Raw genomic sequence first — 25,984 nt, forward strand, 5'->3', positions numbered from 1 at the left:
TGACTTGTCAAAACACAGGGGCTGACAGAGGTCCGCAGAAGTCAGCAAGAAATAGCAGACTTAAGTTATCCAGAGGTGCTCTGGAGAATTGAGCATCCAGCTTCAAGATGGTTAGGAGGTGGAATCGAGCCCCAGACAGCTTCCTTTTCTGTCCCACTGCCCTTTCCAGGAGTCACTGAACTGAGAGGCCAAGATAAGAGGAAGCGCTCATAACTCCAATTGTCTGGGTTCAAATCTATTACTTACAGATTGCTATCAATAGACCAGGCACTTAACCCCTCCAAGCCTCAGTTTCCTCCTCTGTAAATTGGAGCCAATAAGAATTAAAGCATCTACAAAGGATGAGTGTCGTCAGGATTAGGGGAACTAATCCATGGAAAGGACTGGGGACACATGTGTCATGCCTGCTGCTACTTTGGCACCAGCAGAGCCCATATGCCTTTGTCTACCCTCCCTTCTCCCTGCAGAGCACACAGGGGTGGCCAGGGTTGGGGCAGGCAGGGTGCTGAGCTGGACCACACACCATTCAGATACCAGGTCAGGGAGGCTGGGTGGGCCATGCAGGTGGGCGCTGAATGGGGGAGGGGGAGCATATGTCAGGAGCAGGGGCACAGACACCTCTGCAGTGACCCCATCACCCAGAATTGTCTCAGCAGCCCACCCCCAGCATCAGAGCCCAGGATCCAGCCTCAGGATAGACTCGTGGCCTCGGGGCAGATTCCTGGGCCCCAGTGAGCCAGCAATGACCACTGTGTAGAACAGAAGTCTGGCCTGGGAGGCAGGAGGCCTGGAAGGGGCAATGTGACCCAGGCAGGGACTCCCATCTCCAACCTGCCTCCTCCTCCAGTCCCAGAGGGGGCTGAGATCTCTCCACCCCCACTACCGGAGTCTCTCCCAAACACACTCCTTTCTCCACTATAGCCCCACCACCCAGGGTGGTGCTCCGGGCCCCGGGAGGGCACATAGTGCCATCCAGCCAGGGCAAGAACTCCCAGGGACATCAGGCCAGGGAAGAAGGAAGAGACAGGTCCCGGAGAGCTGGCCACTCCCTCGAAGTGGAAGAGCGGGGCTTCTAGAACTTCAGAAAGGCAGGATGGAGTGCCCTGGGCTGGCTGAACCCTCTGCCGCCCCATCAGAGGCTCTGCAGAAACAAATTAGTGTCTTTTCTATTTATGCTTCATATTTAAGATGAAACCGGGACAGGAGAGGGAGAACAGAGGCAGGAAGAATGGGAAGAAGGGAGAAAGAGGAGATGGGGCACCTTCTCATAGCCCTTGAAGCAGAGCTGCACTTGACCTTGGCCATCTCCCCACCCAGGCTCAGCTCCCGGAAGGTGGGCTCAGGTCTCATCCACAGTCCACAGAGAGCTTGGTGCCCAGTCTTCTCCCAAGTGCTCCGCATATACCACCTCCTCTGGGGTTGGTATCTTCATCCCCATTTCACACGCTAGGACAGAAGTCAAGGAACCTGCCAGAGGCCACACCAGTGGTGAGCAGCCATGCTGAGTCTTGAACCAAGTCTCACTTGTCCAAAGCCAAGGGCTCTTGACCTTGACCATGTGTTTCCTCTCCAGTCCCTGAGATGGTGGGATACACATAGTAAGTGCTCAGTAAATGATAGATCAAAGGCAGGAAGGAGGGAGAATGGGAGGAAGAAAGGAAGAGGAGAAGATAAGCAGGGGAGACTCTTGCGCAGGTAGAAAATTAACAGTCGAGGTGCTGTTTTCCAATGCCAGGCTGGCACAGTGCCCGGGACGGCTGCCCTACGCGCGGGAGCCCAGGGCCTGCACTTGCCTCACCTCTTCCAGAAGTATGTAAGCCTAGATACGTCAGCCTTCAGGTATGCAGTGAGGTCTGCGGTGAGAGGCAATGCTCTCTTGCTCTCTCTCTCCTCTCCCTCTCTCCTCTCTCTCTCCTTTGTTCAATCTGCCATTCCCCTGGCTACCTCCCTACCCCCTCCCGGCGAGCCAGCCCAGCCGTATCCCCCTCCCCTGGAGCCAGGCCTGGCTGGGTTGGGAGGCCAAGAACAGCGCCCTCAGCGAGGCAGATCCCTGCGGGGGAGGCGATGGGTACGTGGTGCCGGGGGAGGGGCGGGAGCCACATCATCTAGCAGGTTGGCCGGGCTGGGAGGCGTCCCACCCTCCCGGAGCTAATGAGCACGGTGCGACAGGTGTCTGCTCCTCAGTCCCCAGCCTGCCCTGTCTGCGACCGGAGCCAGCTGCCGCCACCCCTCGAAGGCTCACGCGCCCATCCCTGCGCCCTGCCCGCTCCCGGCCCCAGGGGCCACAATGGCCTGCCGCTCCTGCGTCGTTGGCTCCGGCAGCCTCAGCAGCTGTGAGGTGACCCCAGGGGGCAGCTCCTGGCTGGGGGCCTCCGGATGGAGCAGCTGTGGGGTCCCCGGGCTGGGCTTCAGCTCTCGCAGCCTCACGGGCTGCCTGACGGCTGGCACCACCCCCAAGGTGACCGTGAACTCCAGCCTGCTGGTACCTCTGGACCTCAAGGTGGACCCGGCCATCCAACAGCAGAAGAACCAAGAGAAGGAGGAAATGAAGGTCCTCAATGATAAATTCGCCTCCCTGATTGGCAAGGTGAGCAGAAGGGGGAAGGGGTGGGTCTCAACACTAAGGCCCATCAGGCCTGGGCAGGTGGCGGAGCTCTGTATTTCCCGAGCATCATGTCCCGCCCCTGCCCCCAGCCAATGGGGAGCCGGTATTGCTAACTCTGCAGGCTAGCTCTGAGCCAGAGCGATGGGGAGGGAAGTCCCGTGCCATCCTGACATGGGGGAGAAAGGGATCCCAGGTTGGCCTCTGAGGGGTGTCTGGATAATAATGGGCTGCATGGCCTGGGGTCACCCTCCCCCCAGGCATGGACTAGGGAGGGGCTCTGAGTGTGACCAAGAGGATGCCCCTCATAGGAATGGCTGATGGAGGCACGACTCCAAGGTAAATGGACAGGGCCCACCTTCCTGTCCAGGCTGCTGCTCTGCTCAGCTTCCCAGGGTCAGGAGAACTGGCCCGGGCCAGGAAGCACGTGGCGGGGCCAGAAGGAGGGTGAGGGATGGGGATGCAGCTGTGGCTCCTCAGGAGATAGGAATGTGGGGGACCGATGCTGCGCGTCGGAAACAGGTGGCCAGCCAGCCCTCCCCGCACCCACCCCAGTGGAGGGCTTGAGTCCCTGACACCCCACTTCCTGGACCCCACTGCCATGGCCAGCATGCCGGTCTGGGCACTGGTGTCCATCTCTGGCCCAGGGCAAGGGCTTCAAGAGCACCAAAGAAGTCCTGCATACCTTCCAATCCCGCTCCTCACTCACCTCCTCCAAGAATCTTCCCCTAACCAGCCCTCCCAGCTCTGCTCCTTCCTGCCCTGCCCGAGAATAATAGTCAGCTAGTTACAGCTACTGTTCATTAACGGCTTACCCTGTGCCAGGAACTGAGCTGGGTACTATATACGTTTATCTCTATTTCTTGCAACTTTAGGAAAGAAGTTATTTTTATGCCCATTTTCCAGATGGGAAAACTCAACTTTCTGGCGCCCCCACCCCCATCCTTCTTCCCCTGGCTGGGTCCTTCTCTGCCCCTTGCTCTCCCTGCCTCTGCGTCCCTCTGCATGTGGCTAGTGTCCCCCACCAGGTGGACGCTCACAGAGCGGGGCAGAGGGAAGAAAGGAGCACACCTGGAGCACCGGTTTGTCTTCGCCCACACTGCCCCGCACTCCGCAGTGGCTAGTTGCCCTGCGGTGTAGACAGGGAGATGGAGCAGCCCCGAGGTGAAGTGCCTTGCCCAAGGTCACACAACCAGCAGGGGTACGGTCTGGACTTGACCCCAGGTCTGTGAGGCACAAAGCCAGTAGTCTCTGAGGTGGGAGTCATTTCTTCCCGCCTCTCTCCTCCACATCCATGTGCCCAGACCAGCATTCCTGCACCCACACCTGGGGTGCCTGGGGTGGGGGTGTGGAGGGGAAATGACAACCAGAGGACAACTGTCCTCTGAGGTGGAGCATTCCCTCCGCCACCCCTGCCGGCTGCACAGACTCCGCGCTGCTGGGCGGTCCGCCCTAGGAGAAGGGCCCGCTGCCCTGGGGAGGCAGGTCCCTGCAGAGTCACCTCCTCTCCAAGCACAGCTTAATCCCTTAAAAGGAATGCTTCATGAGCTATGTAATTTGGCTCGGATGGGTGGCTTTTCTCCCTGAACGCCAGGGCTGATATCACCCTGTACCTCTGCCACGGGAACAGGAGGGGTGTGCAGGCACAGGGAGGGGCCCGAGGGGTCTGGGTTCTGTTCCCAGGGCCAGGGCGATGCCCCCTAAGGTCTTTAGAAGAACTGGAGCTTCCCTACCCACAGTACAAGCCTTGGCCTTGAGACCGGTGCTCTTCAGGGAAGGATACAGGCAGCCGGGGGTGCCGGCCCCTTGGGGAAACTGATCACTGGGGACTCTGCCCAAAGAGTCCCGGCTGATCCACCAACTCTATGGAGAAGGTCTGTTATTAGCTCAAATCCGTCCTTATAAAGACCATGAGGGCCGAAGTGGAAGCAGGCAGAAGTTAAGAATGTAAAACCTGGAGTCGCATTGCTGGGTTTGCATCCTAGCTTCATCTCTGACCGGCTGCATAATCTCAGGCAAATTATTTAACCTCTCTGTGCCTCAGTATGCATCGGTGTAACGGGCTTGTCAGAAACAAATGGGATCATTTTTGTAAAGCTCTTACCAGGTGCCAGGTATAATCTTTTTGTTATATGAAAAATACCCGAAATGGATCCAGCCCAGGGAACTCTTGAACCCACTTAGCTCCTGCCAGGCAAAAAGGAACCTGAGAAAGGGAGGGAAGGGCCCTGCTGGAGGGAGGGGTGGAGGAGCTTCATTCGTGGGTAGGGGTGCAGCATGGGGCTGAAAAGAGGTGCATGAGCCCAGGGATGAGATGCCATCACCAGTGGAGGGGTGGGGCTCTAGGCAAAGAGAAGAGACAGGCAAGACTGCCCTCCAGCTCTACATCCCCTTCTGGGAACTCTGAGGCACAGAGAGAAATCAGAGAGCACTGAGGAGGAGGAGGAAGACGGAGAGGGTTGGCAGGGAGACCCCCAGGAGTCTGAGGGGCCCTGGAGCAGTGTTGATTCTTCTACTTGCAGGCTGTGTTTCCTTGGGCAAGCCACTTACCCTCTCTGTGCTTCAGATTCCACCTCCCTGCTCTGCTCCTGCTCTGGGGGTAACCCTGAGCTCATGCCAGTGGAGGGACTGGCGCAGGTGCAGCCACGAAGGACAGGGAGGAGCAGAAGCAGCAGCAGGAGAGGAGGCCGACGGAGGCAGGGAGAGGGCGATGCCGCCATCCAGCAGAGGCTGGGCCCTCTCCCCTTCACATGCAGACACCAGAGGGGATGGAGGCGGGACGAGAGGAAGGACTGCCGGGGGCACCTAAGGAGGCGGTAGAGAGGGACCCCCCGAGCAGTGGTGAAATGCCTGGGGAACGAGGGATAGGTACAACGTCTCCCCTTGACCTGTGTGGCCTCTGGAAGTCACCGGAACCATCCCACTGCCTGCACGAAGGAAGGCACAAACCAGCCCTTCCTGATGAAGAGACCCTGAGGGTCATTGGGCAAAGCCAAGTTTTGGCTGGAGGCAGGGCATGTGACACTGCCCCCACCTGAGGAATAGGACCTGCAAGCCCCAGAGGCATCACTCTGTATGCTGACCTGCCTGAACTGTGGGCCATGGGTTGGGGACGCAAAGCCGCCCAGCTGGTCAGCCTCCCTCCTCAGAGGGGACCCCAGCCCAGTCCAGGCTGCTCAGTTCACTCCACAAAAAGCACATCTCTCCCCATCCTCGTCTGGGCCTGCTTTTCAGCAGGGCAGCCCAGGACCCTGGAGTTGGGTCACAATGAGTTCTGTGCTTCTGAGCCTCAGTTTCCTCATCTGTAAAATGGGAAGCAGGTAGACCAGGGGCTTGCTCTCTGAGGCCCCTCCTAGAGCTGCCACCCATGATCTAAGGTCAGGGATCAGCCAGGACAGGGAGGAGGGGAAATGAGAGGGGAGTGCTCAGCAGCCTTGACAGGTTGGAGGCAGTTAACCTGGCACCTCGCAGGGTGCCAGGATTTCCAGCCCTCCCTAGGCCTTTGTTCCAAGAAGGAGGAGCCTTTCTGCAGGGAAAGTTCTGGGTGGGGGATGACCTTCCATCCCCACCCACTGAGACAACAAGCAACTCCCCCAAGGACAGTAGCGGGAGGGGGCTTCCCTGGATCCCCCACAACACAAGTGCCCTCTGGCTGGACTGGCTGGCCAAATGCATACCATCTCCCAATAGGTGAGTACTAAAGTATAGGGGATTGAGGTTAGACTAAAGGAAGGACTTCCTGGTCTAAAGGTTTTGGGGTTGCTTATGGGTGGAAGAAGGAGCCTCACATCTCTCCTCTCACCCCACCCTCAGTATAAACATGGGACTCCTACTTGTCAACACACAGGGCAGGTGGCGTGAGCAGAAATCGCCCCCCCCCCAAGCAATCCCTCACACATACAAGTAGGACAGAAACCCTCTTGACTGCATCCCTACTGAACCTATTTGGCTGTGACAGCATCAAACTGTAGGCTTAAGGTTGGCTTCCAGCAGAATTTACCAGTACAAATGGGAGCTAAGGAGGAGAATGACAGCCCACAAATGCCATTGTCCAATGTTCCTGCTGGTATTGTCTCCTGCGAGTGTCAAAGGGGGCTTCCTCCGAGAATCGGAGTAACTCAGGGAAACCCGGCCATGTGGGTAGGGCCAAGAGAGAGAGGAGAGCCCACCTGGCACCCGAATTCAGGAGGAACAGGACCACGACGTCCAGAGGAGGGAGCTGCCATCAGATGGGCCTGTCTGGGAAGCTTGGTCACCAAGTTGCTATGTGACCCTGGACAAGTCACCTGACCGCCCTGGGCCCCCGTCTCCTCCCCTGAAAATGAAGGGTATAGACCAACGGATCCAAAAGGTTCCCGGCTGTGGTGCTGGCTCTTTCAGGCTGTGATTCTGGGAACCGGTGCCAGCAGGCGATGGGAGGAGGTCCAGCTACTTGCCTGTGGTCATAGGGAACATCCCCGGGCTGGTTGTCACAACATCCTCATGACAACAACAGCCTGCACGGTCCAGGAGCCCAGCCCCAGTCACCCATCTTGCCTCAGTGGCCTACCCACATCTCCGGCACTGAGGGGGTAGGGACACCAAGAGACGAACACATGGCTCTCCGTCTGACAGGAAGGGGGGTAGATCAGGACAGATGAGGAGCAGGGAAACTGAGGGCCAAATATTGGAGGGAAGAGGGGAGGCTTCCTACAGGAGGGGGCTGGGAGCCCACGGGGGAGGGGCCGGCATGGTGGGAAGGAGCGGGGGTCCTAGAGAAAGGCTGGGCCTGGAGAGAACAGGCGGAGTGGGGAAGAGGCAGGGGGAGCCCCCAGGCTGCGCTGGGCGGAACTGGGTGGAGAGAAGAAGAGGACTCAAGAGAGACCCTGCCAGCCTGCGATGACTGGGGTGGGAGCCGTGGGAGCCCCTGCAGGGGAGTGTGAAGGACGCAGAGTTTGAGAGGAGCACTGGGCCCAGAGCCCTCCCAGCCTTTGTCCTCAAGGCAAGACTGGCCCTAACTAGAGGCAGAAGCAAGGGCGGCTGGGTCGCAGGCCCTGCGGAGACCTTGCAGCAGACCAGAGGCTTCTGTTTCAGCGGCTCAAACGGTCTAAACCCAAATTGCCTGGATTCCATTCCTGACCCCGCCACTCGCTGCTTGTGTGACCTTGGGCAGGTCACTTCACCTCCCTGTACCCTGTTTCATCGTCTGTAAAGTGCAGCTGATAAAAATACCTACCCTGTCGGGTTGTTTGGGGACTTAATGAGTTACAGATGTCCAGCACATAGAACAAGGCCTGGCGCACAGTAGGGACCACGGGGACATTTGCTATTTGCTGCTCCAAAGCACATCCCCAGGTTCTTCTCTCTGCAGGTAGGCAAGGCAGGTGACATCTTCCCTGACTTCTAGCTGGGGAAACTGAGGCTTGGAGAGGCTACACGTCCAGGTTGTCAGGAGGATTAGCATTTAAGAACTAACCAGGCCCTACCCTGCTGAATTTCCAAGGCAAGATGAGACCAGGCTTGTCGAGGTGGGCGGCAGACAGGCCTGCGGCACCTCACGTTCCCTGGGGTCTCCCACCCAAGCCCCGGGCAGGCCTGGAGAGCCTGTCACCTGTGGGCACGTTCACAGCGTGGTCCCCCTTCCTTCATCTCACTGATCCTTCCCCTCCCAGAGGAAACATTGGCTAATGAGCTCTGTGTCTCTGGGATTTTCGGATTCCCTCCTTATCTCACCGTCTGCAGTTAGAACAATCAGTAGTTGGAGATGCCACCTGAAGGCGCTGAGAGAGGGCCCTGGCTGGGTGCGCTCTGAGCAGAGAAGCTGCTACTTCCCATGGAGGCCTCCAGCCTCCCCCGAGGGTGGGGTGTGCGGGCTAGGCCATACCTGGCCCTCTCACCACAGTCCTCCCGCTCTCCCAGGTGCAAGCCTTGGAGCAGCGCCACCAGCTGCTGGAGGCCCGCTGGCACTTCCTGCAGAGCCAGGACTCGACCACCTTTGACCTTGGGCACCTCTATGAGAAGTACCAGGGCCGACTGCAGGAGGAACTGCGCAAAGTGAACCAGGAGCGGGGCCAGCACGAGGCCAACCTGCTGCAGATGCTCAAGAAGGTGGAGGAGTTTCGGATCAGGTAGGGGGCACCCTATGGGGGCTGTGCGGTGGGGGACTGAGGGTGAGGCCAACATGCGCTCAGATGCAAGGTCCGGGTGCCCAGGTCAGAAAAATAGGAAACTTCTTTTTTTTTTTTTTTTTAAAGCTTATTTTTATTCTTCTTATTTTTTTTTTTAATTTTTTTAAATGTATTTATTTATTTGGCTGTGTTGGGTCTTCGTTGCTGCACGCGGGCCCCCTCTCGTTGCGGCGAGCGGAGGCCACGCCTCACTGCGGCGCGTGGGCTTCTCCCTGCCATGGCTTCTCCTGTTGCGGAGCATGGGCTCCACAGGTGCGGGCTTCAGTAGTTGCAGCACACGGGCTCAATAGCTGTGGCTCACGGGCCCTAGAGCACAGGCTCAGCCGTTGTGGCACACGGGCTTAGCTGCTCTGCGGCTCGTGGGACCCTCCCGTATCAGGGATCGAACCCATGTCCTTGCATTGGCAGGCAGATTCCCAACCACGGCAACACCAAGGAAGTCCCAGAAAACTTCTTTAAAAAAACAATTCTTCAGTCCATACTTACTCACTGAAGACCTGCAATGTGCCAGCGGTATTCTAAATATTGGGAGGACAAGGCAGTGAACCTATGGCTACCCCCCAAACAGTGACCCTTACAGCGAAGCCAGTCTCATGCTGGCTGACAGCCATGCCCTGCGCTTGCTGGCCCCTGGGCACCGTCACAGCCCCCGTCACAGCCCCCGTCCCCCACCACCTCCTCTTGTGCCATCAACACGCCGGCTCTTGCCCACATGTCCCGCTGGCAAGGGGAAACCATGTCACTAGCTAGAGCAACAGATGGGCTCCTGCTGTGAGTGGAGCTTGGGACTTTGATCCCTCTTGAACTGGGGAAAGGGGCGGGTGCAGGCCGGGGGGCAGAAATGATGGGGTTTGTTTGCATAAAGAAGCAATCCCCTAGAGGTAATGCGTGCCTGACCTCAATGGGGGACTTGGGGGTCTAGAGAGATGAGAACAGCCCCAGCCTGCAAGATGCTATTATAACTTAATGGGACAGGGCTTCCTAGGTGGCCCAGTGGTTGAGAATCTGCCTGCCAAGGCAGGGGACACAGGTTCAATCCCTGCTCCTGGAAGATCCCACATGTCGCGGAGCAACTAAGCCCATGTGCCACAGCTATTGAGCCCACACTTTAGAGCCCATGAGCCACAGCTATTGAGCCCATGTGCTGCAACTACTGAAGCCCACGTGCCTAGAGGCCGTGCTTCGCAACAAGAGAAGCCACGGCAATGAGGAGCCCGCTCACCACAACGAAGAGTAGCCCCCACTCACCACAACTAAAAAGAAAGCCCGTGTACAGCAAAAAAGACCCAACACAGCCAATAAAATTAATTAATTAATTAATAAAAAAAAATAATGGGACAGACAGATGGGGGGACAAGCAGCTGGCAGGCCGTACGGCCCAGTGGTTAAGGGCCCCGGCTTGGGCATGACTATGTCCCATGGAAGGACGTTACGCCCCGCCCACACCCCTCACTAGCTCTGCGACCTCAGGCAAGTTGCTTCACATGCGAACCTCAGTTTCCTCCTGTGTGGAGCGGGAACGGTGATGGTTGATACCAAGCTAAGGCTGGTATGAGGAGGAAGCCGAGAGTTCAGCGTGGTGCCTGGCGGTTATACATGGCCACTCTCCTGTCCCCTAGAAGGCTGAGTGCCCAGCACACAGTGGTCCTAGACTTGGGTTTGCTGAGCTGAATTAGCCAGTCTAGAAAGGCAGACCCATAATTTCGGTAGCTCAGAGGAGAGGTGACCCTTTCTGACCAGATCACGGTCAGGGCTTCAAGGACAAGGAGGCTGGGCAGAGCAGAAAGGCCCCCAGCCAGGGTGAGCGGAGGACAGGGTGCGGTTGAACCCCCACCCTCCTCCTGCAGGGCTTGGGCCAGACCCAAGCCCAGGGATTTGAGGTGAGGCCCAAAGCCTCCAGAGCCGGAGGGGGGAGGCAGCCTGTCAGGAGTCCAGGGACCTGGCTCAGCCTTTGCCCACTGCCTCTCCACATGGCCTCCCCTGCTCAGACCATATGCAGAAGGGATGGTCACACAGGAAGCTCTTCCCTCTCTGGGGACCTCAGTTTCCTCATCTGTGGATCTGGCTGGAACTTCCCAGCCATCTGGCATGATCTGCAGCCCTGGCCTGGGCTGGTCCTCGAGGCTGGGCCCCTTGCTGACCTGGGGGCCACCTCTCCCCCTGCCCTGCCCTCCCAGGTGCTAGGGAAACACACAGGGAACCTGATTGCCAGACAGTGAAGAGGGAAGTCATCTTGGTGCACCAGAACCCACCGCTCATTTACTGCTACCTAGCAGGCCTCTGGCCCTCAACAGCGCAGAGAATGGCAGACCCAGATGGGCACTTGGATCCCCCTTTTATGGGGAAGGAAACAGAGGCCCAGAGAGGGCAGGAGATTGTCCTCAGTCACACAGCCATGCGTACTAAGTCCCATCCCTAACCTCACAAGCTACCATGTGACGCTGCTCCCGTGAGAGCAGCCAGATCACATTCACGGAGGCGCTTTGTAACTGGAAATTCTGTACAAACACTATTTGTTGTTTTAATCTGACTCAGCCCCTCATTTGGCCCACTGCCTGGTTTCCATCTGCTGCCTGATTTTACTGTTTCGGCTCAGGGCCTCTCTTCCCCTCTCTGGGTGGGGAACACATCTGAGTTGGGGGAGGTAAGGCTGGCGGGTTTCTGGGTCTGCAGGTCAGAGCCAGGGAAGCTGCAGTCTGACTGTGCAAAGCCTGGAGCCCCCAGGAGCCAGGAGACGCCAGGCCAAGCCCTGACAGGGAGGGGTGTGCCTTACCTCTACACAGCCGATGAGATCAGCTTCGCTCCTAGAAATAAACAAGTTGGGGGGGGGGGGGCGGGTGATACGGGTGTGACAGGCTGAAAAGGGCTGAGAATGGGTTTGGGAGCCAGTGGCTGGCAGACTGGCAGGGGATTGGGGGTGAAGGGGGGGACATGGCATCACATAAGCCTCAATAGGAATGGAGACTTCCAAAAGCTTTGATGTAGCAGGGACCCCAAGGATCAGCTAGCTAACCCCTCTATTTACAAAGGATGAAGCAGAGGCCCAGCAAGGGGAAGCAACTTGCCCAAGGCCACACAGCAAGTGACTCAAGAATATCTCGTACCATCGTGCAAGCTGTCTGCTGCACAAGAGCATCTTGTTTCAGGGGGTGAACTGGGATTGAAATGCACTGGAGTCAATGAGAAGGGAGGTGGGAAGGCTGCACAAAAGGCTGGGAAGGGCAGTGAGGGGTAAGAAGGCGGTCTGGCTCCTCGGAGGGCTCCTACTGGACAGCTCTCCCCAGGGTCCTGCACCCAGGCAGGTGGAACTCTGCCATCCAGAGGAGAGGGGGAAGGGGAGAGGCTGGACACCGGGCTTGCGTGCGGAGGGCCAGTCAATGGGAGCTTCTCAGCTTGGGGCTCCCCAGACCCCTGTCTCCAAGGCAGGGAATTTTTTGGAGGCCCCCAGATTCCCAAGGGAAGCCTGTTCAAGTCAGCCCAGCCCTGAGGATTTGTGAAGGCTGTGCAGAGAACTGCCCGTTCCCTCTGCAATGAGGATTCCCGTGGTTTCTGGAAATGCTGAGACGGAGGGGCTGAGGGCTGGGGCCTGGTGTTGGGGAGAATGGAGCTCTGGTGATCATAATAGCAGTGGCTTTAGTGGGTGGCATGCACTGTCACAGACACTTTATGTATTACCTTATTTAATCCTCACGACATCAACATTATCATGACAAAGGCACACAGAAGTAACCTATCCAAGGCCACGCAGCTAGTTAGCAAGAAAGCCAGGAATTGAGCCCAAATAGTCTGACTCTGGAGCCCCGTGCTTAACCAGCACACTACAGGAACTCCAAGCCCCTCTCTGAGCCTCCATTTCCTCATCTGTGAAATGGGACCAACAGGACATCCCTGGCTGGGGGCTCTAAGAGTCACAGGAGAGGGTGCAAGTAAAGCTTCTTGGGCATTTTGTTCACCCTGGCAGGCCCCAGATTGCAGGCCAGTCTCTCCGACCCACCCCACCACCCCGTCCCCATGACCTGCACCCTCAGGGCCCTCACAGACTCTTAGAAGCGGAGGCACTGGCCAGGGAGAGCACGGGCCCTCTGCACATTGAGTTTCAGAGACCCAAGTGCCCCATGGGCTCTTGCCCCCTGGGGTCTGCTCCCCTCAGTCCCTCGGGGAGGCTGGTGGAAAAGAAGGCCTGGGGGGTGGCAGGTCCAGCTAGCTGACATGGGCGATGGTGACGCTGCCCCGTCTGTGAGGTCGAGGACCATGGCAGGCAGGCGGCTGTGATTAGAGCCTCCAGTGATTCAGGCATTCCCTGGAGAGGAGGGAAGAAAACAGGAAGCCACAGAATCCCCACATCTGCTGGGGCAGGCAGGGCTGCTGTGGGAAGCATGGAGCTGGCAGACACCCACGCCAGGGGGCCAAGAGGGTAAGGTCAAGGGTCCAGGGATCCCGTCTCCCCATGCAACAGTGTCCTTGCTCTGAACACGAGGTGGACCCAAGTAAGGAGGAGGCACATCTGCGAAGAGAGGGAAGCGCCCTTTGTGGACTGCTGCTGAACCCTGGCCCCCAAGCATGCACTCACGCATGCGTGCACGTGAACACATGCACACCCCAATAAACAAGGGAGGGGATGGAGGGACGTGCCCCCAAAACATACCGGGGGCCCATCTGACTGTGAAGTCCATGCCCTTCCTGTCCTCCCTGTGCAGGGAAGATGGCATGGTGTCCTCCTGTCTAGCAAAGCAGTAGGGAGAAGAGTGGGGCTGCAGGGAAGGGTGGAGTTAGAGAGGATGACGTGTGAGCAAGAAGCTTGGAGCAGACTCAACAAAAGGCATGGCTTGTTTGAAGCTGAGACTCTCAGGGCAGAGATGGGAAAAAGATGAGGGAACAAAATATCAGGGTGAAAGGGCTGCACCATCAGGAGAGGCTTCCTGGAGGAGGTGAATGTGGAGCGGAGCCAGGAAAGGGGCAGATGCCACTGGGAGAGGAACGGCTGATCATTAGGAAGGAGTGCGCATGGGCAGCAGGATGTCTGCTTCCCCAGGGCCAACACTAGGGTATCACAGAGGAGAGAGGACGTATCATAGAGAAGAGGGGCTGCAGCCACCTGAAGGAAGGGACCACATTTTTCTGACTGGCACGAGGCACCACATGGGACACCAGAGGCCCTGAGCCCCCCCAAGGAAGGTTAAACAAACCTCACCAAGTCCCAGCACACCCAGCTGAGCTGCCTCTCTCTCTCTGTCTCTCCCTGCCTCCCCCTGCCCTCCCTCCCCACCTCCCAGGTATGAGGACGAGATCTCCAAGCGCACAGACATGGAGTTCACCTTCGTCCAGCTGAAGAAGGTAACCTCCCAGCCTGCCCCGGGGGCTCCTTCCTCACGGACCCTCTGCCCTCTTTTGCTCCGGATCCCCAAGCAAAGCCCCCAGAGGCTGAGTCCCAGGACCACAGGCAGAGACATATGCACTTGTCCCCACCCTGCTCCTTCTCCCAGGCTCTGAGCCAGGTGTCCTCTGGGGATCACCGCCATCTCACCCAGGAAGCAAAGGCCCCCGCTTCCTCAGCTCTGCCCTGGGACCCCTCCATACCCTCCCCCATCATTCACTGCTGCTCCCACCCCCAGGACCTGGATGCAGAGTGTCTTCGACGGGCAGAACTAGAGACCAAGTTAAAAGGCCTGCAGAGCTTCGTGGAGCTGATGAAAAGCATCTACGAGCAGGTGAGAAGATGGGGTCAGGGTCCCACTGAGCCAACTGGTCCACAGGTAAGGGATGGGCAGGGGAGGCGCAGGCATCCAGTAGGGCATGGAAACTTCAGCAGGCACTCACTGTTGCCGGCCAGAGATGCAAAAACTTCTCAAAGCCCCTGCCTGCTGCTGTCAGTAGTCCAGCGCATCCCCTGGTCACTCATTTCGTGGAGCGTGGCAGGTTCCACAAAGCCTCTCTCAGGCAGGGCCCTGCCTTCATGTGTGCAGGAGCGCTGAGGGCATGCAGGGGACCAGGCACATCCAGGGAAGGGTCAGGAGGCGGCCTCAGAGCAAGGAAGCAGGAAGCCCTGAACAGCCCTTCTTATTGCACTCATCCCTCTCCCATCCCTGCAGCCTAAATTGCAGGCACCCACAGTTCCAGCCCTGAGAGGCCTGCACCGCGCCCTCCTCCATTCTGAGCTCAGGCTGGGAAGACCTCTGGTCAGATTCTCTGGTTCCCAGATAATACTAGCTTCTGCCAGACAAAAACGACCCAGTAGGGACTTCCCTGGCGGTCCAGTGGTTAAGACTCTGCGCTTCCACTGCGGGGGGCAGGGGTTCAATCCCTGGTCGGGGAACTAAGATCCCACATGCCGCATGGTGTGGCCAAAAAAAAAAAGATGCAGTAAATGCAGACAGAGGAGCCTCCAGACACATTCTCATTTGTGCCTAAGTCCTCAGCTGAGCCTGGGGAGACAGCGGCCCAGCAAGGCCTGTCCCACTGCCAGTGCCACCAGCAGACGAGCCCTGCACTGGACGTGGCCCCTCAGCGCCCCTCTGCCTCCTGCGCACCCTTTGGGAGGTGTGCGTCCTCCTCTTGACACGCCCCGTCTCAGAGTTGCGGAGGCTGAAGGGGCGATGCTTCGATTCAGCTATGAGCAGGCAGGACCATGGCTGGGGATGGCAGGGCGCAGCAGCCTGTGTGCTGCAAACCACTGGTGCCGAGCTATGGCGCCGCTGCCCAGGGCAGAGCAGGGGTCAATGTCACCCCCACACTCAGAAAGCTCTGCTAAAATGGCGCTAGGGCTGCTGACCGTGCTCAGGGCCTCACCCTGTGGAGAGGGAGTCGGGGCCTCGTGGGTGCAGGTGGGCCTCACTGCTCTCCAGCAGCTCAGCCCCCCAGTGGGGCTTCCGTGGGCCTGAGACTTGTCTGCGGCCGTGGGAGGTAGCAGAACGGAGAGAACACCCCAACCCTTGCCAATAGCAGGGAGGCAGCCCTCGCAGGCAGACCACCCCAATGCCCACTGAGTGGCTTGAGAAGTGCGGGAGGGCTTCCTCTGCCCACACTCACCAGGGCTGGCACCGCCCCGGCAGACGTCAGCAGGGCCAGTGTTTCAGAGCCTCTAGTCCATCCTGCTCGCCCACATCTCCGTGAGCCCGGGGCCAGGCGGAGGCCCTGCAGGAGTGGAGAGGTAGCTGGGGAAGGCCAGGCATAACCAGCCATACAGCTGAGAGTTGCCAGAGGCACACCCGCCAAACTTCTGTGCCCCCGCCCTGACAGCCGGGCTGTGGCCTCCATGTGGACGTGGCAGCCCTTGGGCCCCAATCCTGACTCTACCTTTTATTTTTCCCACCATGTCTGTGACTTGCAGCAAGTTATTTCTCCTCTCTGTGCCTCACTTTCCTCATTTGTAAAATGGAGAGAGTGATAGTAGCAGGCTCATCAGGCTGTGAGGGGATAAATCCATTCACTCCCTGAACAAACGTTGACGGCACGCCCGCCAGGCGCCGGGCACGGATAGCACAGCACTGAGCCAGGCGGGCCAGGTCCCTGCTCGCGGGAGGGCACGGCTTAGCTAAGAGGGGACAGGCTACCAAACACATATCTGGACAAGACCATTTTGGAGGGTGAAAAGTTGCTGGTATGCAAAGAAACCAGATGATGCTTTAGTGCTAGAGGGAGGGGGAGCTTCAGCCCACGGTGGGGGTGCAGGGCAGCGTGCGTCTCAGAGGAGGCCCAAGGGAGGGAAGCCCCAAACCAGAAAGAGCCAGCTCAGCAGAGACTTGAGGAGGCGTTGGCCAAAGGAAGAGCTGTGTAAAGCACCTAAGGCAGGAATGATTTGATCCTGGGAGGGAGAGAAAGCAGCAGCTGTGGCTAAGGCAGAGCCGGCCAGCCTGGGGCCCAGGATGGGGTGCGGACCTTATTATTCTAAGCATGATGGGCAGCCCCTGGTGGGGATCGGGGCGGATGCTGCAGGCGGGGTAAAGGGATGGCTTGTGCTGTTGGAGGACTGCTGTGGAAAAGGGGCCACAGTGAACGCAGGAGTGCATTTATGATTATATACATTATATTATATTATGTTACATTATATTATATTTATTATCATATTATATATTTACTATCATTTTATATATTATAATGTATAGTATATATTATACATACTATTATATTATATATTATATACTATCATATTATATATTATATTATAACAATATATTTAATATATTTATAACATAATATATTTATTATTACATAATGTATATATTGTATATATAATAATAACAGTTATTATTGCTTTGGGAGGCAGCGAGGTGGCAAGCTGGTGTCAGGACGCGAGGTTTGAGCTCCCCTTCACGTACCTCTGTAGGCTGAGAAGGCAATGCTGACCCTTTGCTAAAAAGACTCCCCACACTGCTGGGGCTCTTGGCTGGCGCTGCCTAGTAGAAATATAACGCAAGCCACAAAGCCACATAGGTAATTCTGAGCTTTCTAGTAGCCACATTTTAAAAAAAAAAAAAGCAAAGAAACAGAAAAAATAATTTTAATACATTCTACTCAGCCCAATATATCCAAAATATGACTGTTCCATGTGTAATCAGTATAAAAAATGAATGGTAAAGCAATTATATTCCAATAAAGAGCTTAAAGAAAAAAAAAAGAATGGGCTCGTTCACACGCTTTTTCCCATTCTAAATCTTCAAGATCTGGTGTGTATTTTACACCTCCAGCGCATCTGAATTCTGGGTGGCCACATCTCAAGTGCTCGTGACCACACAGGGCTAGTGGCTGCCACGTCAGACAGGGCAGGTCCAAGCAAAGGAAGGTGCTACCCATGGCCACCTCAGGTAGAGGAAAAATGGTGGGATGTGAGTAGCCCCAGGAGGGCTGTACACTCTGATTTCAACTTTGTAGCAGATACCAGAAAAGCACTGCTGTATAGAACACACACACACACACACACACACACATTCTGGATAAGTTGTGGAAGGCCTTTCCCAGAAGCCAATGGCCGCAGGCTGCTCAGGGCCTCATTACACACTGCAGCTCCCGGGCAACCCCCTTACCCCTCACCTCCAGGGACGCAGGCTGGTGAGAGGACCCTGGGGCCCCCATTCCCCCTCAGCTTCCACGGTGCACCCCAGCTCCCGAGTGCACTGGGGCCTGGCTGCATCCAGCCAGAACGCCACCCACCCCACCCATTAATTCTGGTTCCAGGGAGATTAGCTATAGAACCCACTGACAACCCCCTGCAGCCAGGCACACCTTCCGGGATGCTGATTCCTGCAGAAAGGACCTGGCATGTCTAAGCTGCTTTGGCGCCTACCTTCGTGGTGCCTTGGGAGGCTGCTCCAGGCCCTGGACACTTCCTCCTGGCTCCATCGCCTTTACCAATCACCACAATAGTTTCCTTAGCTGTTGTTTACTGAGCATCTACTATATTCGAGGCACCAGGCTGAGTGCTTTCCAGATGTAATTTCATTTACTCTTCCCAATAACCCTAAAAAAGTGGGGATAATGATTAAGAAAGCATGGACTTAAGAGCAGCTTGGATTTTAATCCTGGCTCAGTGATTATATGAACTTGAACAACTTCCTTTATTTCTCTATGCCTCAATTTCCCCGTCTGTATAATGGGGAGAACTAGGTGCTAACCTAGTTCACTGGCGTGTGGTGAGGATTTATTTTGTTAATATATCCTAAAGCACTTAGAACACTGTCTGGCACATGGTATTTAATAAATGTTAGCTGTTTTCAGTTCCATAATTATACCCATTTTCCAAATGAGAAAACTGAGGCTCAGCTAAGTTTAAAGATCTGGCCAGGGTTACCCAGCTAATAAGATGTGGTGGTACTCAGACCTCAGTGCTTTTTTTTTTTTTTTTTTTTTTGACCACAGCTTTCGGCATGCAGCATCTTAGTTCCCCAACCAGAGATCAAACCCATGCCCCCTGCAATCGAAGCACAGAGTCTTAACCTCTGGACCCCAGTGCCATTAAACACTACATTTTACTGAGCAGTACCGTTACCTGCTCAGAGTTACCATCTTACCTGACCTGGGGGACCACGATGAGAGTGGTCACACACATGGCAGCCTCCTCAGACTCTGGCTCCTAAGAGAAGCTCTGAACTGTACCTCGGCTTAATTCTTACCAACCTGCAGGTGCACATCCTCCCCAGCAGCCCATCCCGTGGTGGCACTTGCACACCACACAGTCAGCATTGTTATACCCTCTGCAACCCGGCAGGGCTGGCATGTCTGAGCATATCTACAGATGCCCTACACCCGCCACCTCCTGCTTCTGTTTGCCACGCTTGTGCTCACACTGCCTCTTTCCAGAAAGGACCTGAGGCTGCCCCATCAGCCATGTTTCGCCCACCCTGTTGCCCCCGTGGGGTGCCCTGTGTTCTGACAGCCTTCTCCTGACCCATAACAAATGCTACCTTAGGCTTGGGCTAAAAGTGTCCCCGGATAGCTTTATCTGGAACACCCCGTGCCTGCCAACCGCCACAACATGGTGACTGCATATCTGAAACTGTCCACAGCCAAGCCCCAGCCAGGAAATGTCAGTCTCCAGTGATGACCTGGGACAGCAGAGACGGGGCACGAGTCTGCAGGCACCATCGACCTTATTCTGGCATGGGTTGGGGCTCCCCCTGCTTTTGCTGAGAGATCTCTGTTAAGTTCATTTGAAGATCAATCAAAACCCTCCACCACGAGAGCCCCTAAAGGGCAGCTGGCCACTGAGCTCAGAGTCCCACCGGCTCCGGGGTGGAGATTGGTTGCCTGCCACTGCCCAAGCCGCCTTTTCCAGGAGGCCATCCTGATCACCAGAGGTGAAAGTGGGCAGGGTCGGGCAGCGAGCAGACGGGGGAGGGACGGCCTTCCTCAGCAGGCCTCGCGGCTGTCCCACCCCACGGTCTACAGCCGCAGGGACACAAGAAGAACCAACCTCCACGGGCCCAGCGGGTCCAGACTCCAGGGGTTCAGCCGCAGCCGCTCTGAGCATAGAGAGGAACGAGGGTCAGGAGGGGCCCAAAGTCAGGAACCAAGGTCGGAATGCGGTCATGAGTCAGAAACAGAACCCGGGTCTGCGCAGACCTCCTGCTCCAACTGCCGCTTTTCAGGAAATACAGGGGCCAGAGGAGCATGTTAACCCGCAGCACGCAGGGCCATGAGTAAAATTCGGACTGCGGGCGAGCAACCCGGTATTTTCAACAAGAAAAAGACAGGCGCAAACAAACACACGAACACAGCAGAGCCAGAGACAGTGATGGGGAGGGTATCTACAGAATAAGAAAGACTTACAGCGACTTCCCTGATGGTCCAGTGGTTAAGACTCTGCCTTTCCAAGGCAGGGGCCAGAGATCTGATCCCTGGTCAGGGAACTAAGATCCCACATGCCCTGCAGCATGGCCCCAAAAAAAGAGAGACTTACAGACATATGGTCCAATGGCAGTGTTTGGACCTTGTTTGGATCCTGAATCAGGCAAAAAAGTTTTTTAAAAACATATATCTCTATACACCATAAAAATGAGAACAGTGACGAAAATCTGATGATTGAAGTAAGCCTTGATCCTTGGATCAAGGCTGGACTGTGAACGCCAGCAGCAGTAACGATGTCATCTGTGTCCCACCCCCTCCCTACCCCAGCTGAGCCCCACCCCGCCTCCCAGGGTGCCTGGCCCCCCTCCCAGCCTCTCCGAGGCTCCCCGGCCCCCTGACTCACTCTGTACAATGCTGGCCACACTCTGCTTACACCCACGCGTTCCTCCTTCCCGCACTGGCCCTGCCCCGGACCAGGTGGTTGATCCGCAGCTCCAGGGAAGAGCAGCCCAGGGCCCCGGAGGTGACACCTTGCAGCCCCTACGAAAACCTCTGTCCCCACCTGCCTTTCTAAACACCCCCGAACCTTCAGGCCAGAAAGCTTTCCGGCTGAGGGGAGGGACCGAACGCAGACCTGAGGCTCCAGCTCCTGTCCCAGCCTCACTAAGGGAGCTTAGCAGGAGCGGCGAAGCCTCTGGAGTCCAGCCCTGCCCTCACCGCTGTTTCCATCCACTCTGCGGCGTGCTGCAGTTTCCTTCCTCTGTAATCTGGGGCTAACAACTGCGCCGGCCTGCCGAGGATGAAACGTGAGGATGCCCGGAAAGCACTTAGCACCCACACAGCCTGGTCTCTCACGAGCCTGCAGGGAAGTGGAACGTTATACTGCTGCTGGGGGTCTCTGAGCACATGGGCTGGCATTTCCTAGGCAGACTAGAGGACAGAGAGGAGCGGAAAAGAAGGATCCCAAAGGACAGAGAGAAGAGAGGCTATTGAGGCTAAATCCTGCTGCTGTGGCCGGGCCAGCCGCTCAGCGAGACGGGGAGGGGCCGTGAGTCTCCAGGCTGACCCTGGAGTCACCCCTGCCCGGGCGCTGGCAGGGGAGTGGGGAGCCCGATCGTCAGCCTCTGGTGCACCCCTGCCCTCGTCACGCGTGGGCTTCCAGCCCAACATGCACTCAGCACACAGAGACGTTGCCCTGCCAGAGGTGAGGGCCTGAAGGTAAAAGTGGCCCACCCGGGCCCTCCGGGGACTCCCATCCTGGGAGGGCAGGCCTCGGGGAGGCCGAGCTGCACAGCACTGAGCCTAATGGTAGAGCTCCCTCAGGCCCAGATGCCCCGGGCCCTTTCCTCCTCAGCCAGGCGGAAAGGGGCCCACCCTGGGAACAGACAGCAGCGTAGACGGGGGAAACTGAAGGGGAATAAGCCTTGCAGGGTGAGCCTTTGGAGCCAAGCGTCCCTCCCTGCCCACTCGGAGAGGAAGGCCAACCGGTGGGCAAGCAGGGACTGAGCAGCTTCCCAAGAGCCCCAGCTGGGGAGACAGGGCAGGGAGGCGCTTGTCCTCTGATGATCTCTCCAGGGAGACAGAGAGGAGCCCGCCCTCCACTCTCCAGGTGATGAAGGGGCCGTGGGGACGATGGCCGGCTGAGGGCCCGGTGCCCCCCCCCCCCACCAGCCCTGAGTCCCCACGTCTGTGCCCGGCCAGGAGCTGAAGGACCTGGCAGACCAAGTGAAGGACGTGTCGGTGACCGTGGGGGTGGACAGCCGCTGCCACATCGACCTGAGCAGCATCGTGGAGGAGGTGAAGGCCCGATACGACACCGTGGCGGCCCGCAGCCTGGAAGAGGCCCAGGCGAACTCCCAGAGCCAGGTGCGGGCAGGTGCGGGGCTGACGAGGGGGGCGGGGAGACGCGCCCGTGACGGCTGACGGCAGAGCCCACAGCAGTGCGTTCACAGGCAGGAAGGGAGAGTGTGAGAGCCAGCGCTGTGCCGGGCCCCCGGGGGGACGGGGACGGGGGGAGCCCGTAGTCTATACCCTTCAGGGGCTCACGGTGGTGCTGCCAGCCAGTAAGGCCAGGCCAGGTGTGGGCACGGCCCATGGGGCTCCGTCTAGGGCCTCCAGGAGAGGCCATCCAGAGGCAGACGCGGCGGGGGCAGGAGGGGGAGTGGCGCGGGAGGCTGCCCTGGGGGTGGTGGGCCACAGAGGAGGAGGTGGGGCTGGGGGCAAGGGAGAAGAAGGGGCGGGGGGCCGGGGCGCTGGGGAGACACGGCGTGCGGCCCCTCACGGCCGCCTGCTCCACGGCCTCCAGCTGGAGGAGCAGGCCGCCCGCTCAGCCGAGGTGGGGGACAGCCTCCAGAGCAGCCGCAGCGAGATCGCTGACCTCACCGTGCACATCCAGAAGCTGCGATCCCACATCCTCTCCACCAAGAGCCACGTGAGTGTCTGAGGGACCCAGCTGGGGGCGGAGCAGGGAGGAGCACGGGACACACAGTCTCTCACACGCTCCCACACCCACACACACTCACACATGCTGGGTCCACGGGCAGGTCACTTAGCATCCCTGAGTGACCCCGGGCAGGTCACTTAGCACCCCTGGGCCTCCGTTTCCTCATCTGTCCTCCTGAGATGGCTCTGAGGACCACAGGAGCTTTGCAGGTAAAAGTGCTCTGTAAACGAGCCAGGGTGCTGGAACGCTGGAGAGCCCCGCCACATACACCCAGGGCCCATCACCTCCCCCCAGGCCTCCTGCCAACTATACAGAGAGAAGGGAAGGAAGGCCTAAGCCCCAGCTTCCAGCCAGAGAAGGGCCATCCTGGAAGGACAGTTGAGACAGGCTCCTTTGGGGGCCTGGTGTACTCCCCTCCTTGGGAAAATGTCTCCTTAGGTCTAACTGAATGTGTCTTGCTGCAAGGCAGCCCATGACCACACTGAGAATGCCGTGCTAAGTCCTCCCTCCCCATGCACACCCCCACCGAGGGCAGAGGTGGGCTCCTGGCCCTGGCCCGCTCTCTCCCTCCCACCCTGCTCACCGACCCCTTCCGTCTGTGCTCCTGGCTGCAGTGCCTGAAACTGGAGGAGAACATCAAGGCGGCCGAGGAGCAGGGTGAGCTGGCCCTCCGGGACGCCAAGGCCAAGCTGGCCCAGCTGGAGGCCGCCCTGCAGCAGGCCAAGAAGGACATGGCGCGGCAGCTGCGTGAGTACCAGGAGCTGATGAACACCAAGCTGGCCTTGGACATCGAGATCGCCACCTACCGCAAGCTGGTGGAGGGCGAGGAGAGACGGTGAGGAGTGGGCCCAGCGGGGTGGGCTGGGAGCGGGGGGCGGACTGGAGGACAGCCCACTCCACCTCCCCACCCCCAGCATGTTACTGTGAGCCTGGCAGGCTGGGTTCGTGTCCTGGCTCAGCCACTTACACATTGGTACCTCCGTCCAGTTCATTAAATTCTCAGCTTTCCCATCTGGAAAATGGACTGATCCTAAGCAGGGCTCACCTGTGGTGGGGAGGATTAATACAATCCTGTATGCAAACACCTGTCACAAATCAGTGCTCAGTAAAGGAGAGCCACTCATGTAGGGGCGAGGGGACAGAGCCCAGGGAGGACAAGCGGGGCCGTCCAGAGCTGGCAGTGACAGCCAAGAATTGCCCTCCATCGGCCAGTCCCCTGACCCCCGATCCCAGGGGAGCTTAAGCCACAGGCTCCCTTCACATCCCACCATTTCCTCCTCCCCCAGGATGGACTTGCCCTCAGCCACCGTGGTCAGTGCTGTGCAGCGCAGATCTAGAACTGGTGAGCCGGCTTGCCCCAAGAACCCATGGTGGGAGGGGGACAGTGCGGGGCCGGGGGGGAGATCATGGCCCTAAAGACATCACATTAAATGATTCCCAAACCTCCAGCCCCTACCCTGCCCCACCTTTTATGTTCCCTGTAGCTGCCTCCAAGTCCAGCCTCTCAAGAGCCCCCTCCCGGAAAAAGAAGAACAGGAAAGGCCCCGTGATCAAAATCACCGAAACCTCAGAAAAGTTCCTCTCACAAGAGTCAGAGGTCTCAGAGTAAGGTCACTGTCCGGACCCCAGGAGCCCCAGGTCATCCGCCTGCAGCGGGAGGAACATAAGCTAGACTCAAGAAAGCAGCGTGGAGCCTCTAGGTTGGGAAGGGAGGCAAACCTGATCCTGAACTAAGAAGAGGAGGGTTGAAAACAGCGACTGCTTTTTTGTGGGTTGCCAAGGGTGGGAAAGGACTGTCACCAGCTATTCCGTCACTCAGCTCCATATCAATATCTCACAGTCCCACGCTTCCAACCTCTGGCCAGAGGTTTTCCTGACTGCGTAAACTGGAATTGGGGTCAGTTTTGCCGCCACCTCCTCGCTCCTCTGAGGCTCCTCCCCCAACAGAGGGCTCCGACCAAGGTCTCTTTGACCCGTTACCCAACCCTTGCCCTAAACGCACATCTCCAGTCTTGCCTTGCCTCTGCCTCGGAAAGAAGGTGGTGGCCTTGCTCCCCCAGCCCCCGCCAGCCAGGGCCCAGGGGCTGACGGGCACTGCCTGGGCACCCTCCGTATCTAGAGCTCCTGGGAGACTGGGTGCTGAGCACCTCTGACTTTCCTGCACCACCTGGGCTCCCCGGAGACCTGGCAGGATTAGGGAGTGAGGGGAGGAGGCTCCCTGGGTGTTCGGGACCTGAGCCTGGAACTCTGAGATCAGCCCAGACACCTGTGCCCCTTCCCTCCTCCTGTGGGCCTCTCCCAGCAGGTCACAGTCAGAACTGGATGGCTGCCCAGCCAGCTCCCAAGCACCTTCTCTAGAAGCTATTCTTGCCATGACAAACTCCCTGGGCAGGGCGGGGCAGGGAGTAGAAAGCGGGGGAGGCCAGATGGCAACCAGAGACCAGGCAGGGAAACTGAACCCTCCTTCCTCCCTCCTGCCACCCTGGCGTTCACTGCCTTGCCTGGGATCTGAGTGCTCTGCCTCCCACCCACGTGTTTCCCCGCCTGATACCTGGGTGCACCAGGCCCTGGAGACCCCAGCCCCACCCCTGCCATGAAACTCCAGGCCCATTTCCCATGAATCCCACTCCTGGGGGTCTCTGTTCTCTCCTTCGGGCCGAGCAGCCTGGCCCTCCCCTCCTCTGCACCCACACCTGTGGGTTAGAGCTCCTTCCCTTCTTCCCCCTCCACGCCTCCTCCCTCCATGCCTGCCCCCCTGCCGCCCAGCGGGGTCATGAAGAAGGCACTGTCCCCTTGGGTCTGGGAGCTTCTGAGCCCTTGAGGCGGCCTGGGGGACCCCAATAACAACGACAGAAATTCTGCAGCGATCCAACAAGATTTGGGGCTGGGAGGAAGGCTCCTCTTTCCTCCCCTTGGCTCTCACCTTCGGGTGTGGGGGGCTTACAGGGGGATCCTGGCAGCTCCAGCCTCTCACTCCGTCAGCCAGCTTCTCTCCTTCCCTCTCCTCTCCCTACCTGCCCCTTGCCTCACCTCCTCTTCTAGCCCCAGTCTTTGATTCATTCATCTCATTTGTCCAGTACAGGGTGGCCCAAGGTCTTGGGCCCCTCCTAGGCCTCAAGGTCCTCCAGGCCTGTGGGGGGCGCTGAAGGGCTACTGACGCGGGCTTGAGGGAACTCAGATATATACTCACCCCTCAAGTCCCCAAAGGGTGCTGATCGCTGCTTTTTCTCTGCCTATTTATTGGTTTCCAAGGGAGCAAATCCTCAGTGGGGATACAAGATATTAAAAGTATATATATTATTTTTTTCATAACGTATGTGGCTTTTAACTTATTGCTTCCCTTCCTTTTTCTGCATACACAGTGCTGTGTATTATACTCTCTGGAGAGACAGCACATATCCCAGCCACCCCACTCGACTGGCTGACTATCTTGGGGCAATACCCCCTTCTCCCTGCCAAGGGGTGAATAAAGTGCTGAGGTTTGTCCATGGA

At 57.8% G+C, this 25,984-nt stretch overlaps 1 protein-coding gene across 2 annotated transcripts; it reads left to right on the top strand.

Moving 5' to 3' along the window:
* The first annotated feature begins 2,144 nt into the window (after positions 1 to 2,144).
* Positions 2,145 to 25,984, top strand: KRT80 (keratin 80). Of its 2 annotated transcripts, none has more exons than XM_057703898.1 (9): positions 2,145 to 2,587; positions 8,501 to 8,709; positions 14,043 to 14,103; positions 14,382 to 14,477; positions 21,751 to 21,915; positions 22,355 to 22,480; positions 23,107 to 23,327; positions 23,779 to 23,834; positions 23,942 to 24,109. In XM_057703898.1, exons 1-9 carry the CDS (start codon positions 2,288 to 2,290, stop codon positions 23,974 to 23,976), a joined length of 1,269 nt encoding a protein of 422 aa, XP_057559881.1. In that variant the 5' UTR covers positions 2,145 to 2,287; the 3' UTR covers positions 23,977 to 24,109. The 2 variants fall into 2 exon arrangements, with proteins under 2 accessions (XP_057559881.1, XP_057559880.1); XM_057703897.1 differs by having other exon boundaries at positions 2,273 to 2,587; positions 23,977 to 25,984.

This window comes from Hippopotamus amphibius, chromosome 12, assembly GCF_030028045.1.
Source record: "Hippopotamus amphibius kiboko isolate mHipAmp2 chromosome 12, mHipAmp2.hap2, whole genome shotgun sequence".
Classification (NCBI taxonomy): domain Eukaryota; kingdom Metazoa; phylum Chordata; class Mammalia; order Artiodactyla; family Hippopotamidae; genus Hippopotamus; species Hippopotamus amphibius.

Coding starts and splice junctions, on each gene's coding strand:
- KRT80 (XM_057703897.1), top strand. CDS start 2,288: ATGGCCTGCCGCTCCTGCGTCGTTGGCTCCGGCAGCCTCAGCAGCTGT. Junction 2,588..8,500: donor TCGCCTCCCTGATTGGCAAG/GTGAGCAGAAGG, acceptor CCGCTCTCCCAG/GTGCAAGCCTTGGAGCAGCG. Junction 8,710..14,042: donor GTGGAGGAGTTTCGGATCAG/GTAGGGGGCACC, acceptor CCCACCTCCCAG/GTATGAGGACGAGATCTCCA.